At 38.7% G+C, this 14,205-nt stretch overlaps 1 protein-coding gene across 6 annotated transcripts in view; it reads right to left on the reverse strand.

The window, feature by feature from the left end:
* ADAM32 (ADAM metallopeptidase domain 32) overlaps positions 1-14,205 on the reverse strand; it is a 184,825-nt gene that overhangs the window by 125,937 nt on the left and 44,683 nt on the right. For all 6 annotated transcript variants that reach the window (XR_007151363.1, XM_047854776.1, XM_047854775.1 and 3 more), the window contains one exon: positions 882-963. Coding sequence is in view for 5 of the 6 variants with exons in the window: in XM_047854776.1 (XP_047710732.1) it covers positions 882-963 (82 nt within the window). In the remaining variant the exon portion in view is untranslated. The remainder of the gene's footprint in view (positions 1-881; positions 964-14,205) is intronic.

Raw genomic sequence — 14,205 nt, forward strand, 5'->3', positions numbered from 1 at the left:
TGGAGGTTTGAAACATTTTAAAGAATTTTTATCATACTTTTTGTTTAATCATTTGTTTTCATTTTTTTAAGACAAGGTAGATTCTTTTTTTTTTTAAGTTTATTCATTTTGAAAGACAGAAAGAGCGAGAGTGGGGAGGAGCAGAGAGAGAGGGAGAGAGAGAATCCCAAACAGGCTCCATCCACACTGTCAGCACCAAGCCTGACATGGGGCTCACTCATGAACCATGAGATCATGACCTGAGCTGAAATCAAGAGGTAGACACTTAATTAACCAACTGAGCCACTCAGGTACCCCTCATTTGCTTTTGTTTTGAAGCTATTTTATTAGGAAGACTATTTGTCTAATTTTCTGTCTATAAGCAAAAATCTATTTGGGTTATAAAAGTTTTTTAAAGGTAATTTCTCATGAGGCACTATTCTATGTAATAAGGAATGCATGTGTATTGATGATATTTCTATTCTACTTCAACTTCCAAAATAATTGCAACAAGATGTTATTCTACAAAATACTCTTTCACCTACACACTTCAAACTTTTAACAGTAATAGAAAGTAAGTGTAATCTCTAAATGCAAATATAAAACTAAACTGTATAAAATCTTTTCTATAATGTTGAATGCTATTTTTAATGTCTATTTTGAGAGAGAGATAGAGTGCATGTGGGGGAGAGGCAAAGAGAAAGAGGGAGACACAGAGGCTGAAGCAGGCTCTAGACTCTGAGCTATCAGCACAGAGCTGGATACAGGGTTCAAACTCACAAACCATGAGACCATGATCTGAACTGAAGTCAGACGCTCAACCAACTGAGCCACCCAGGCACCCTGAATGATTTTTAAATGTATAAATATTTTTTAAATAGTAAGATAAAATAATTACATACCATAGCAATTCCAGCTGAAAAATGGGTAACACACATCTTTCCAGGAACTGCTGCCCCCACATAATCTGGATAATTTCTATAGCTAAATAAATAAGTGTACATTTATAATTAATTTTGCGAATAATTCAGAGGTGAGATTTCCTGCTAATAATTTGTCTGTAGTCCATAAAATTCTAGTCTGAAGCAAACTGAGGTACAATCTCTCCATACATCCTTATTGTTTCAAATTTGGAAGACAGTCTTATGAGATTAAGCATGTTATATTTCTAAAATATGTTCAATGGATCCAAGTTTTTAATGGCTTTACTGTTCTCATCACATTTGGTTAGGATTGCTTTTGATAAAACAATTTTGATCAAAAGCATTTTGCTGAGTGACAATGAAAAAGTTTTAATAGTTGAACACTAATATGGATTAAACATTTTCATTCTCATATAGAAAAGCTTACCAGTTTCTCATTGGAATGACTTTATTGTTCTAGAACTTAACATTATTATTTCTGCTTTGAGTGAAGGCCCATATATACTGTCCTATAATAGCACTATTCCCAGACGTTTTTCATAAATTATTCCATTTAATTCTCAAGTCAAGCCAGTGAAATAAATATTATTTTCACCTCTATTGAACAAATCAAACATCATATGAGAAGTATAAGTAACTTTCTCAAGGTAGCACCATTAATAAGTGCTACTAAAGGATATGAATTTAGGCAATCTGAATCTACAACCATATTCTCAACCACTTAAGGTATAGATGCTTCAAATATATTCTGTCGTCTTTATAGCTCCCACCAGGAAAAAAACATTCCAAGATGTATATAAAGAAACTTGTTTCAGTCATCAGTTTGAAACTTCCCTCAGTTTCAACTGCTTTTCCTTCACTTCACATTGCACTTTCTCCCTACTGCTGCCTCTGTTCTGTTATCTCTGATATTTTCATACCTAACCATTCCAGCACTTGTGTACAAGTATTTACACTTAACATGCAACTTTGGCTTATTTTCCCCAATGTCTTAAGTATGGTTTATACTCTTTCTTAATCCAAGAAAGTGCTACCAATAGATTGTGAAAAGGCAAGGAGGTTTGCTCTCACCACCAGTATTCAGCATCATACTAGAAGTCCTAGCCTGTTCAATAAGGCAAGAAAATAAAATAAAAGGTATATGGATTGGAAAAGAAGAAATACAGTTTTCTCTGTTTATAGATGATGTGACTGTCTACCTAGGAAATCCCACAGTATACAAAAAAGCTACTAGAAATAAGTGTATTCAATAAGTTTTCATGTTTCAAAGTCAATGTATAAAAGTCAAACTGATTTTTATAACCTAGCAATAAAATATTTGAAACTAAAGTAAAATGAAACATTTACAGTAGTGCTAATGTTATTTAAGGGTACAAACATGCAATGAGTCATCAATAATACCTAGAGATCGAATACACAGTATAGTAGATATAAATAACAATGTTGTATTATAATCTTTAAATTTGCTAAGAGCCTAGAACTTCATTATTTCAACCACTAAAAAGAAATGATCATTACACAATATGATAGATGTGCTTATTACCACTAGTGGCAATCAAGGCTATGCAGCGTTGGTGGTATAGTGGTGAGCATAGCTGCCTTCCACTAGTGGCAATCATATTATAATATATAAATGCATTTATTAACATGTTGTATACCTTATATTTACAATGTTACATAACATTCAAATATATTTGAATAAAAAATTTTTAAACAGGTAAATTAAATTTTTTCAACCTGTGTTGAAAAAGGAATAAAAAATAGCACTAAGGACATGAAATACTATGATATAACACTAACACAATGTGAGAAATGTCTGTATACTAATGGAATACTGATAGATCTGTATACTGATAGAACTGTACAGAACACTGATGAAAGAAATTAAAGAAGACCTAAGTAAATGGGAGGATATACCCAGTTCATTGATTGGAAGACTTAGTATTATTAAGCTGTCAGTTCTCCCTAAACTACCAGATACATTCTATACAGTTCCAATCAACATTGCAGCAAAATATTTCATAGCAACTGAGAAGCTGAATCTAATACTTATGAAGAAAGGCAAAAACTAGAATAACCAAAACAATTTTTAAAAAGAACAACACTTTTGGAGAACTTATATTACTTGATTTAAATGGTTTTTATAAAGCTATAGTAATCAAGGTAGTGTGTTACTCACAAAAGGATAGAACGAAAATAGACTCATACATGTAAGGTCAAATAATTTTTGACAAAAGTGCAAAAGCAATTAAATGGAGAAACTATACTATCTTTTTGAGGATTGGTGAATAATTAATTATTCATATGCAAAAAAATGGCCTCTTCCATACCTCATAATATATACAGTAATTAACTCAAAATGAGTAATGAATCTAAATAAGAAAAACTTAAAACTATAAGGCTTCTAGAAAAAGACATAGTAGAGATATCTATAACCGTGGGTGAGGCAAATATATTTTTAGGTACATCAAAAGCACAATTCATACAATTAAAAATTGATAAGTTAATTATGAATTCATCAAAATCTGCTTTTTAAAATATATTGTTAAGAAACTTAAAAAACAACCCACAGCCAGAAAATATTTTTAAATCATATATTATTATAAAAGACATGTACAAGAATGCTTAAAGAACACTTAAAACTCAATAGGAAGAGCTGATCCAAGAGAGCGACACAGGAAGATCCTGATTTCACCTCCACCATGGACACACCAAATCTACACCTATTTATATAGCAATTCCTCCTGAAAAAGAACTGAGGGCTAACTGAGCAGCTTCTGTACAACAAAAGATAGAAAGACAAGAAAGAATGGCAAGACAGAAGAGAACCCCCACCTCCAACACTGTGAATGGCAATGAGGAGGTACAGTACTGAGAGACCAGGAGCAGATTCATCTGCCCTAGGCTCAGACAAAAAAGCTGTGGTTAAAAGAGCAACTCGTACATAAAAGAGCCAGCCCTAGAAATCCACCAAATGGCAGGGGAGTTGCTGGAACTCTCTGCAGGTTGGAGGGACAAGTGCAATGGTTTATATTCCGCCTGCACCTTAATAATGCAGATAAAAGCAGGGTCTGGGAGCCATAGCCATCCAGGCCTCCAGGCCACTCCCGGATGCCCTGAGGCACAGAAAAGAAGCCAGCATTTAAAAGACCATCTAGTATATAAAAGATCCAGCCCAGAGAACTCCACCAAACCGGGATTGGGGGTGGGGTTGGAGGGCAGCTCTCTCCAGGCCAACAGAGGTAGTAAATGCAACAGTTTGCCTTCCCTAAGTTCCCCTTCCATCTTGATAATGTGAATGGGAGCAAGGTACAGGTGCCCTGGCCAGTTTATTACCTCAGTGAGCCCTGCCAACCCCAGCTGTTCCTCTAGGATGCCCCTGGTCATTGCTCACTGAAGCCCCAGCCATCAGAACAATCCAGGCCCACACCACTGTAGCTTCAGTCAGCTTGCAAGGCCACCCCCAGCACAGAATACTCCAGGACCTCCAACTGACACCTGTTTCAGCTCCGACTGAAGAAAGAAAATATTAACCAATATAAAGGGAGAAATTGACAGTAATGCAATAATAGTAGGGGACTTAAATACCCCACTTACATCAATTGATAGATCATCCACATCTAAAACCAATAAAGAAAACAGTATCTTTGAATAAACACATTAGACCTGATGGACATAACAGATATATACAGAATATTCCATACAAAAAACCAGCAGAATACATAGTCTTTTCAAGTGTATATGGAACATGTTTTAGCATAGATCATGGTAGGACACAAAATAAGGTCTCAATAAATTTGAAAACACTGAAACTATATCATGCATCTTTTCTGACCATAACAATATGAAACCAGAAATCAATTACAAGGGGGAAAAAACTGGAAAAACCAAACACATTGAGGCTAAACAACATGCTAATAAACAACCAATAGGTAAACAAAGAAATAAAAAAAAATACGTGGAGACAGATGAAAATGAAAAACACAATGTCCCAGGGGCACCTGGGTGGCTCAGTCAATTGAGCATGGGTTTCAGTTTCAGCTCGGGTCATGATCTCAGTTTTGTGAATTCAGTGTGGAGCCTGTTTGGGATTCTCTGTCTCCCTCTCTCTCTGCCCCTCCCCCACTTGTGCTGTCTCTGTCTCTCAAAATAAATAAACTTAAACACACACACACACACACACACACACACTGGCCCAAAATCCATGGCACTCAGAGAAAGCAGTACTAAGAGGAAAACTGATGGTGATACAGGCACACCTCAAAACAACAAGAAAAATCTCAGTCTAACCTTACATCTAAAGGAACTAGAAAAAGAACAAGCCCAAAATTAGCAGAAGGAAGGAAACAATAAATATCAGAATAGAAATAAATGAAATAGAGGCTAAAACAAATCAATAGAAAAGATCAATGAAACAAAGAACTGGTTCTTTGAAGATAAACAAAATGGATAAACTATTAGTCTGTCTCAAGGTACTTTTTGCTTTCTCTCTTGATTTTTTTGACCCATTACTTTTTTCAGTAGCATTTAAGCTCCATACATTTGTGAATTTTCCAGTTTTCTTCTTGTATTCATTTCCAGTTTCATACAATTGTGATCAGAAAAAATACCAGATATGCTTTAAGTCTTCTTAAATTTATTAAGACTTGTTTTGTGGCCTACCACATGATCTATCCTGGATAATGTCCTACATGTGCTTGACAATACAGTGCATTGTGTTGGTTTTAAAAGTAATATTCTGTATATATCAAGTCCATATGATCTAATATGTTATTTAAGGCCATTGTTTCCTTTTTGATTTTGTCTGGCTCCATTCCTTCACTTTCAGCGTGTGTATGCCTCCTTACATATGAAGTGAGAACACTGTAGGCACCACAGAAATGTGTCTTGTTTTTTATCCATTTAGCCACTCTGTCTTTTGATTGAAGAAGTTAGTTTATTTACATTTAAACAATCATAGATAGTCCCCAACAACAGGTATATTCTTATTGCCATTTTATTGTTTTATGGCTGCTTTGTAACTGCCCTGTTCATTTCTCTTTCTCTTGCTCTCTTCCTTTTTAATTTGATGATTTTCTGTAATGGTATGTTTACATTCATTTCATGTTACCTTTTGTATGTATACTACAAAGGTTTGTAGGTTTTACATTTGTGGTTATCATGAGACTTACACAAAACAAATTATATTTGTACCAGTCTACTTTAAGGTGATAAAAATTTAACTTTAGGGGGCGCCTGGGTGGCTCAGTAGGTTGGGTATCCGACTTCAACTCAGGTCACGATCTCACAGTTGGCGGGTTCAAGCCCTGCATCAGGCTCTATGCTGACAGCTTGAAGCCTGAAGCCTGCTTTGGATTCTGTGTCTCCCTTTCTCTCTGCCACTCCCCATTCATGCTCTGTCTCTCTCTGTTTCTCAAAAATAAAAGTTAAAAAAAATTTTTAAAAACTTAACTTTGAACACATTCTAACTCTACATTCTTACTGCCTTTACCCCCATGTTTTATGATGTCACAATTTATATCTTTCGACCTTGTGTATTCTTTAAAAAATTATTGTAGTTACAGTTGTGTTTACTACTTTGTTTTTAAACGTTCTTGCTATCTTTATAAGTGATGAACCCATCCCATTTACAACATTAGATTTATCTGGATTTTTCTTTTTTTAATTTTTTAACTTTTATTTATTATTGAGAGACACAAAGAGACAGAGCATGAGCATTGGAGGGGCAGACAGAGGGGAGACACAGAATCTGAAGCAGGTTCCAGGCTCTGAGCTGTCAGCACAGAGTCTGACGCGGGGCTCAAACTCACCAACCGTGAGATCATGACCTCAGCCAAAGTTGGATGCTTAACCAACTGAGCCACCCAGGTGCCCCTGGATTTTACTATTACTTTACCTTTACCAGTGAGATTTATATTTTCATGTGTTTTCTTGTTACTAATTAGTGCCCATCTCATTTTAGCTTAAACATATCCCTTTAGCATTTCTTGTAAGACTGGTCTAGTGGTTACGATATCCTTTAGGTTTTGCTTGTTGGAAAACTCTTTATGTCTCCCTCAATTTTTCTAGGTACAGTATTCCTAATAAACATTCTTTTTCTTTCAGTACTTCAAATGTATCATGCAACTCCCTCCTGGCCTGGAAAGTTTCTGCTGAAAAATCTGCTAATAGTGTTATGGGGTTTCCTTGTATGTAACAATTTGGGATTTTTTTTTTCTTGCTGCATTTAAGATTCCCTCTTCTTTAACTTTTGACAATTTGATTTTAATGTATCTTGGTGTGAGTCTCTTTGGCTTTGGCTTTTTTGGTTCTCTCAAGAATTACCATATCTGAATGCCTATTCCCTTCCCGAGGTTAGGGAAGTTTTCAGGCATTATTTCTTCACCAAAGTTTTCTACTCTTTTCTCCTTCTGATATGCCTGTAATGTGAATGCCTTTTCTCCTTCTGATATGCCTGCTTGGCATTCTCCCATAAGTCCTTTAAGAAGCTACTTTTATTCTTCTTTCTTTCTTTCTATTTGCTGCTTTGACTGGGTGAGCTCCACTGACCTTTGAGTTCACTGATGCTTTCTTCCACTTCATCTAATGTGCTGCTGAACGCTTCTAATGTCTCTTTCCATTCAGTTATATCTTTAGCGGTATGATTTCTATTTTGTACTTCCTTACATTTTGTCTCCTTATTGAAATTCTCACCTTGTCCATACATTCCTGAGGTCAAACAGCATCTTTAAGACCATTATTTTGAGGTCTTTATCAGGTAAATCACTTATAACCATTTCATTAAGATCTTTTTCTGAAATTTAATCTTGGTCTTTCATTTGCAACATAGTCCTGTTTTGCATTTTCTTGACTTTGTATTAGTTTCTATGCATTAAATAAATCAGTTACCTTTCTCAGTCTTAAAGGAGTGACCTTGTTTAGGATGTAAACATTATCATTACATTGGATCAGATGGACTTGACAGATATATTTAGAACTCTGCATCCCAAAGCAACAGAATATACTTTCTTCTCGAGTGCACATGGAACATTCTCCAAGATAGATCATATACTGGGTCACAAAACAGCCCTTCATAAGTTTACAAGAATTGAAATTATACCATGCATACTTTCAGACCACAATGCTATGAAGCTTGAAATCAACCACAGAAAAATGTCTGGAAAACCTCCAAAAGCATGGAGGCTAAAGAACACCCTACTAACGAATGAGTGGGTCAACCAGGCAATTAGAGAAGAAATTAAAAAATATATGGAAACAAACGAAAATGAAAATACAACAATCCAAACGCTTTGGGATGCAGCGAAGGCAGTCCTGAGAGGAAAATACATTGCAATCCAGGCCTATCTCAAGAAACAAGAAAAATCCCAAATACAAAATCTAGCAGCACACCTAAAGGAAATAGAAGCAGAACAGCAAAGGCAGCAAAACCCAGCAGAAGAAGAGAAATAATAAAGATCAGAGCAGAAATAAACAATATAGAATCTAAAAAAACTGTAGAGCAGATCAACGAAACCAAGAGTTGGTTTTTTGAAAAAATAAACAAAATTGACAAACCTCTAGCCAGGCTTCTCAAAAAGAAAAGGGAGATGACCCAAATAGATAAAATCATGAATGAAAATGGAATCATTACAACCAATCCCTCAGAGATACAAACAATTATCAGGGAATACTATGAAAAATTATATGCCAACAAATTGGACAACCTGGAAGAAATGGACAAATTCCTGAACACCCACACTCTTCCAAAACTCAATCAGGAGGAAATAGAAAGCTTGAACAGACCCATAACCAGCGAAGAAATTGAATCGGTTATCAAAAATCTCCCAACAAATAAGAGTCCAGGACCAGATAGCTTCCCAGGGGAGTTCTACCAGACGTTTAAAGCAGAGATAATACCTATCCTTCTCAAGCTATTCCAAGAAATAGAAAGGGAAGGAAAACTTCCAGACTCATCCTATGAAGCCAGTATTACTTTGATTCCTAAACCAGACAGAGACCCAGTAAAAAAAGAGAACTACAGGCCAATATCCCTGATGAATATGGATGCAAAAATTCTCATTAAGATAGTAGCAAATCGAATTCAACGGCATATAAAAAGAATTATTCACCATGATCAAGTGGGATTCATTCCTGGGATGCAGGGCTGGTTCAACATTCGCAAATCAATCAACGTGATACATCACATTAACAAAAAAAAAGAGAAGAACCATATGATCCTGTCAATCAATGCAAAAAAAGGCCTTTGACAAAATCCAGCACCCTTTCTTAATAAAAACCCTTGAGAAAGTCGGGATAGAAGGAACATACTTAAAGATCATAAAAGCCATTTATGAAAAGCCCACAGCTAACATCATCCTCAACGGGGAAAAACTGAGAGCTTTTTCCCTGAGATCAGGAACACGACAGGGATGCCCACTCTCACCGCTGCTGTTTAACATAGTGCTGGAAGTTCTAGCATCAGCAATCAGACAACAAAAGGAAATCAAAGGCATCAAAATTGGCAAAGATGAAGTCAAGCTTTCGCTTTTTGCAGATGACATGATATTATACATGGAAAATCCGATAGATTCCACCAAAAGTCTGCTAGAACTGATACATGAATTCAGCAAAGTTGCAGGATACAAAATTAATGTACAGAAATCAGTTGCATTCTTATACACTAACAATGAAGCAACAGAAAGACAAATAAAGAAACTGATCCCATTCACAATTGCACCAAGAAGCATAAAATACCTAGGAATAAATCTAACCAAAGATGTAAAGGATCTGTATGCTGAAAACTATAGAAAGCTTATGAAGGTAATTGAAGAAGATTTAAAGAAATGGAAAGACATTCCTTGCTCATGGATTGGAAGAATAAATATTGTCAAAATGTCAATACTACCCAAAGCTATCTACACATTCAATGCAATCCCAATCAAAATTGCACCAGCATTCTTCTCGAAACTAGAACAAGCAATCCTAAAATTCATATGGAACCACAAAAGGCCCCGAATAGCCAAAGGAATTTTGAAGAAGAAGACCAAACCAGGAGGCATCACAATCCCAGACTTTAGCCTCTACTACAAAGCTGTCATCATCAAGACAGCATGGTATTGGCACAAAAACAGACACATAGACCAATGGAATAGAATAGAAACCCCAGAACTAGACCCACAAACGTATGGCCAACTCATCTTTGACAAAGCAGGAAAGAACATCCAATGGAAAAAAGACAGCCTCTTTAACAAATGGTGCTGGGAGAACTGGACAGCAACATGCAGAAGGTTGAAACTAGACCACTTTCTCACACCATTCACAAAAATAAACTCAAAATGGATAAAGGACCTAAATGTGAGACAGGAAACCATCAAAACCTTAGAGGAGAAAGCAAGAAAAGACCTCTCTGACCTCAGCCGTAGCAATCTCTTACTCGACACATCCCCAAAGGCAAGGGAATTAAAAGCAAAAGTGAATTACTGGGACCTTATGAAGATAAAAAGCTTCTGCACAGCAAAGGAAACAACCAACAAAACTAAAAGGCAACCAACGGAATGGGAAAAGATATTTGCAAATGACATATCGGACAAAGGGCTAGTATCCAAAATCTATAAAGAGCTCACCAAACTCCACACCCGAAAAACAGATAACCCAGTGAAGAAATGGGCAGAAAACATGAATAGACACTTCTCTAAAGAAGACATCCGGATGGCCAACAGGCACATGAAAAGATGTTCAGCGTCGCTCCTTATCAGGGAAATACAAATCAAAACCACACTCAGGTATCACCTCACGCCAGTCAGAGTGGCCAAAATGAACAAATCAGGAGACTATAGATGTTGGAGAGGATGTGGAGAAACGGGAACCCTCTTGGACTGTTGGTGGGAATGCAAATTGGTGCAGCCGCTCTGGAAAGCAGTGTGGAGGTTCCTCAGAAAATTAAAAATAGACCTACCCTATGACCCAGCAATAGCATTGCTAGGAATTTATCCAAGGGATACAGGAGTACTGATGCATAGGGGCACTTGTACCCCAATGTTCATAGCAGCACTCTCAACAATAGCCAAATTATGGAAAGAGCCTAAATGTGCATCAACTGATGAATGGATAAAGAAATTGTGGTTTATATACACAATGGAATACTACGTGGCAATGAGAAAAAATTTAATATGGCCTTTTGTAGCAACGTGGATGGAACTGGAGAGTGTGATGCTAAGTGAAATAAGCCGTACAGAGAAAGACAGATACCATATGGTTTCACTCTTATATGGATCCTGAGAAACTTAACAGGAACCCATGGGGGAGGGGAAGGAAAAAAAAAAAAAAAGAGGTTAGAGTGGGAGAGAGCCAAAGCATAAGAGACTGTTAAAAACTGAGAACAAACTGAGGATTGATGGGGGGTGGGAGGGAGGAGAGGGTGGGTGATGGGTATTGAGGAGGGCACCTTGTGGGATGAGCACTGGGTGTTGTATGGAAACCAATTTGACAATAAATTTCATATATATATAAAAAAATTAAATAAAATATGTTAAGAGGAATAAAAAAATAAATAAATAAAAAATAAACATTATCATTCAATCTTGTCCTACCTCTGGTAGTCTCTCAAGCCTTTGTGATTCTCCAAGCAACATCTATTTTTAAAATATTTTCAAATGGTTACAGGGCACCTGGGTGGCTCAGTCAGTTAAGCATCCTACTTCGGCTCAGGTCATGATCTTGCGATTCACAAGTTTGAGCCCCAGGTCGGGCTCTGTGCTAATACCTCAGGGTCTGGAGACTGCTTCAGATTCTGTGTCTCCCTCTCTCTCTCTGTGCCCTTCCCCCACTCGCACTCTCTCTCTCTCTCTCTCTCTCTTTCAAAAATAAATGAACATCAAAAAATTTAAAAGGTCACAGTAGTTGGTATGCCAAGATCTGTCACTGTCCCAAATAGGAGCATCTCAGTCAGCATCTAGATTCAGGCTGACTAGAAGCCAGACACTAAGACAGAAGTCTTTAATGTATGCAAATGTACCCCTTTCATGAGAAGACTGGGAGACTGGCATTTTGGTCTACTCCTGTGCTGAACCCTGGGGTAATAGCCAATCAAGAACCATTTCTTTATTTGTAACCACCCCTTCACCCTGTGAACACAAGCTCCACTGGCCACCAAATCTGGGCTAACAAGGAGTGTATCCTCTGGGCTTAAGGCATCAGACATGTGCACAAGCTCCTCTCTTTGGAGACAACAAAGACCTGGGCAGGACAGAGGAAGGATATGAAGATGGCGCCTGCTAGCCTCCCCAGTCTCTGAAGAGGATTACAGTCAGTCTCCAGATGTGTGTTTAATTCAATGTGTACATAGCTATGTGGCCCTTAGGCCAGAGCTAAGAAGATAACTAATAAGCCTCTTTCACAGAGAGACTGGACGTGCATTTCAGTTTCTTGTCTCTGTACTGTGTCTGGTGGGGTATAGCCAGTCAACAACTATTTCTCCATTAGCTACAGTCCTATAGGATCCATGAAAGTAAACCCAATGACCACCAGAGGCAGGTGATCAACAGGTATCCCGTGGGTAGCAACCATAAAAACTGGCACCAAATGAGACACAAGCTCTTTCTGAGAGATTCCAGCAACCCAGAGTAATGAAGAAGGAAAGCACAAAATGGCACCTATGGCCTCTGTCTTTGAAAACTAATTCCTTAGGCCCTTAGATGTGTGTTAAATTCCCTCTTTCACAGGAATACTGGGCATTTCTGTCCTCTGTTCTAGGCCTTGTGAGTAGCCACAGAGTCTGATGAGTCCTTAAGAACTGTTTCCCAGAGAGAGGCCAAGATGGCAGAACAGCATGGAAGTTTTTTGTGTGTCTCGCATCCATGAAATACAGCCAGACCAACACTAAACCATCCTGCACACCTAGAAAAGTGGTCTGAGGATTAACACAACAATCTGCACAACCTGAACCACAGAGGTCAGTAGGTATGCAGTGCGGAGAGGTGAACTGGGGGAGACAGAAGCTGCGGAGGGTAGGGAGCCACTTTTGTATGTGGAGAGAGGATGGAGACAGGGCAGGGGGAGAATACAGGAAAAGCCCCCCCCCCCCCCGCACCAAAGCAGATAGACAGAAAATGGAGAAGTGGAAACAGTCACAGGGACTGAACTAGAAAGGGAGAAAGGAGAAAGGAGAGGGTTTAAATTCCATTAAGACAATAGGGGCGCCTGGGTGGCTCAGTGGGTTGAGCGTCCAACTTTGGCTCAGGTCATGATCTCACAGTCTGTGAGTTTAAGCCCCGCGTCGGGCTCTGTGCTGACAGCTCAGAGCCCGGAGCCTGCTTCAGATTCTGTCTCCCTCTCTCTCTGACCCTCCCCTGTTCATGCTCTGTCCCTCTCTGTTTCAAAAATAAATAAACATTAAAAAAATTCTTAAATAAAATAAATGCCATTAAGACTATAAAAAAGGGAGAGCACAGAGTCTGAAACTCTGCAGCTCAATGCCTGGCGGTGCTCTGGTGGGAAGGCTGAATCCCCAGGAGCAGAGTGGGGTCCAGGAGGTTCTCAGGCCACACGGGGAGAAGCAGTTCCACTGCTGAGAGGACACCTGGTAGAGGCTGTGTGGGTCCCCCAAAGGCAATGCCCCAGTGGACCCGGGAGAACAACCACATTCACTGGTGCTGGAACAATGTCATTAAGGGTGAATCCTGGTGCCAAATGTGTGTTGTGATTTTTCATAATCCCTGAAACACTGCTGCTACACTATCTTGCAAACTTTTTCTGGGGTGGGCTGACACCCAGCCGCAGTCTCTGGGGATTGGCAGCATGGTCCCACAAACATTCCTGGATGTGGCCAACACCCAGCCATTATTCAGTGAGACCCTCCCGCAGAGGGGCAGAATGGGTCAAAGCCACAGTCCGTCAGAAGTAAGGGGTTGAGAAACACAGCCACATCTGAGACAAAACTCAGGAGGGAGGTGCTGCCTGGGACTTCATCAGAGACTATGTAAAAGTGGGGAGTGGACAGAGGCCGAAGGCAAAGGACAGGTGCGTAATTGCTGATCAGGGAGAACAGAGTTCCAATACTAGAGACTGGGTAGCTGGGTGCCGCCATTGTCACCGTTCCCATGCATGTGCATATGCACCCATAAGCACCACAACAATCCACCTCAAGAGGCTCCTAGCACCATCTAGTGAAGAATGGAGCCGTTACCCTAAGCCCCACCCAACTGGGCAACCTTGCTCTTCAGGAACACAAGTCTCATCGCCTGCTTAGTGTATGGACTATAAAGTGCTTCACAGTTTGACTTCTAGAGGAAAACAAAGTAATTTCAGTTGTATTTCAGTCTGTTCG

The sequence above is a fragment of the Prionailurus viverrinus genome, chromosome B1, assembly GCF_022837055.1.
Source record: "Prionailurus viverrinus isolate Anna chromosome B1, UM_Priviv_1.0, whole genome shotgun sequence".
In the NCBI taxonomy this organism is placed as follows: Eukaryota; Metazoa; Chordata; class Mammalia; order Carnivora; family Felidae; genus Prionailurus; species Prionailurus viverrinus.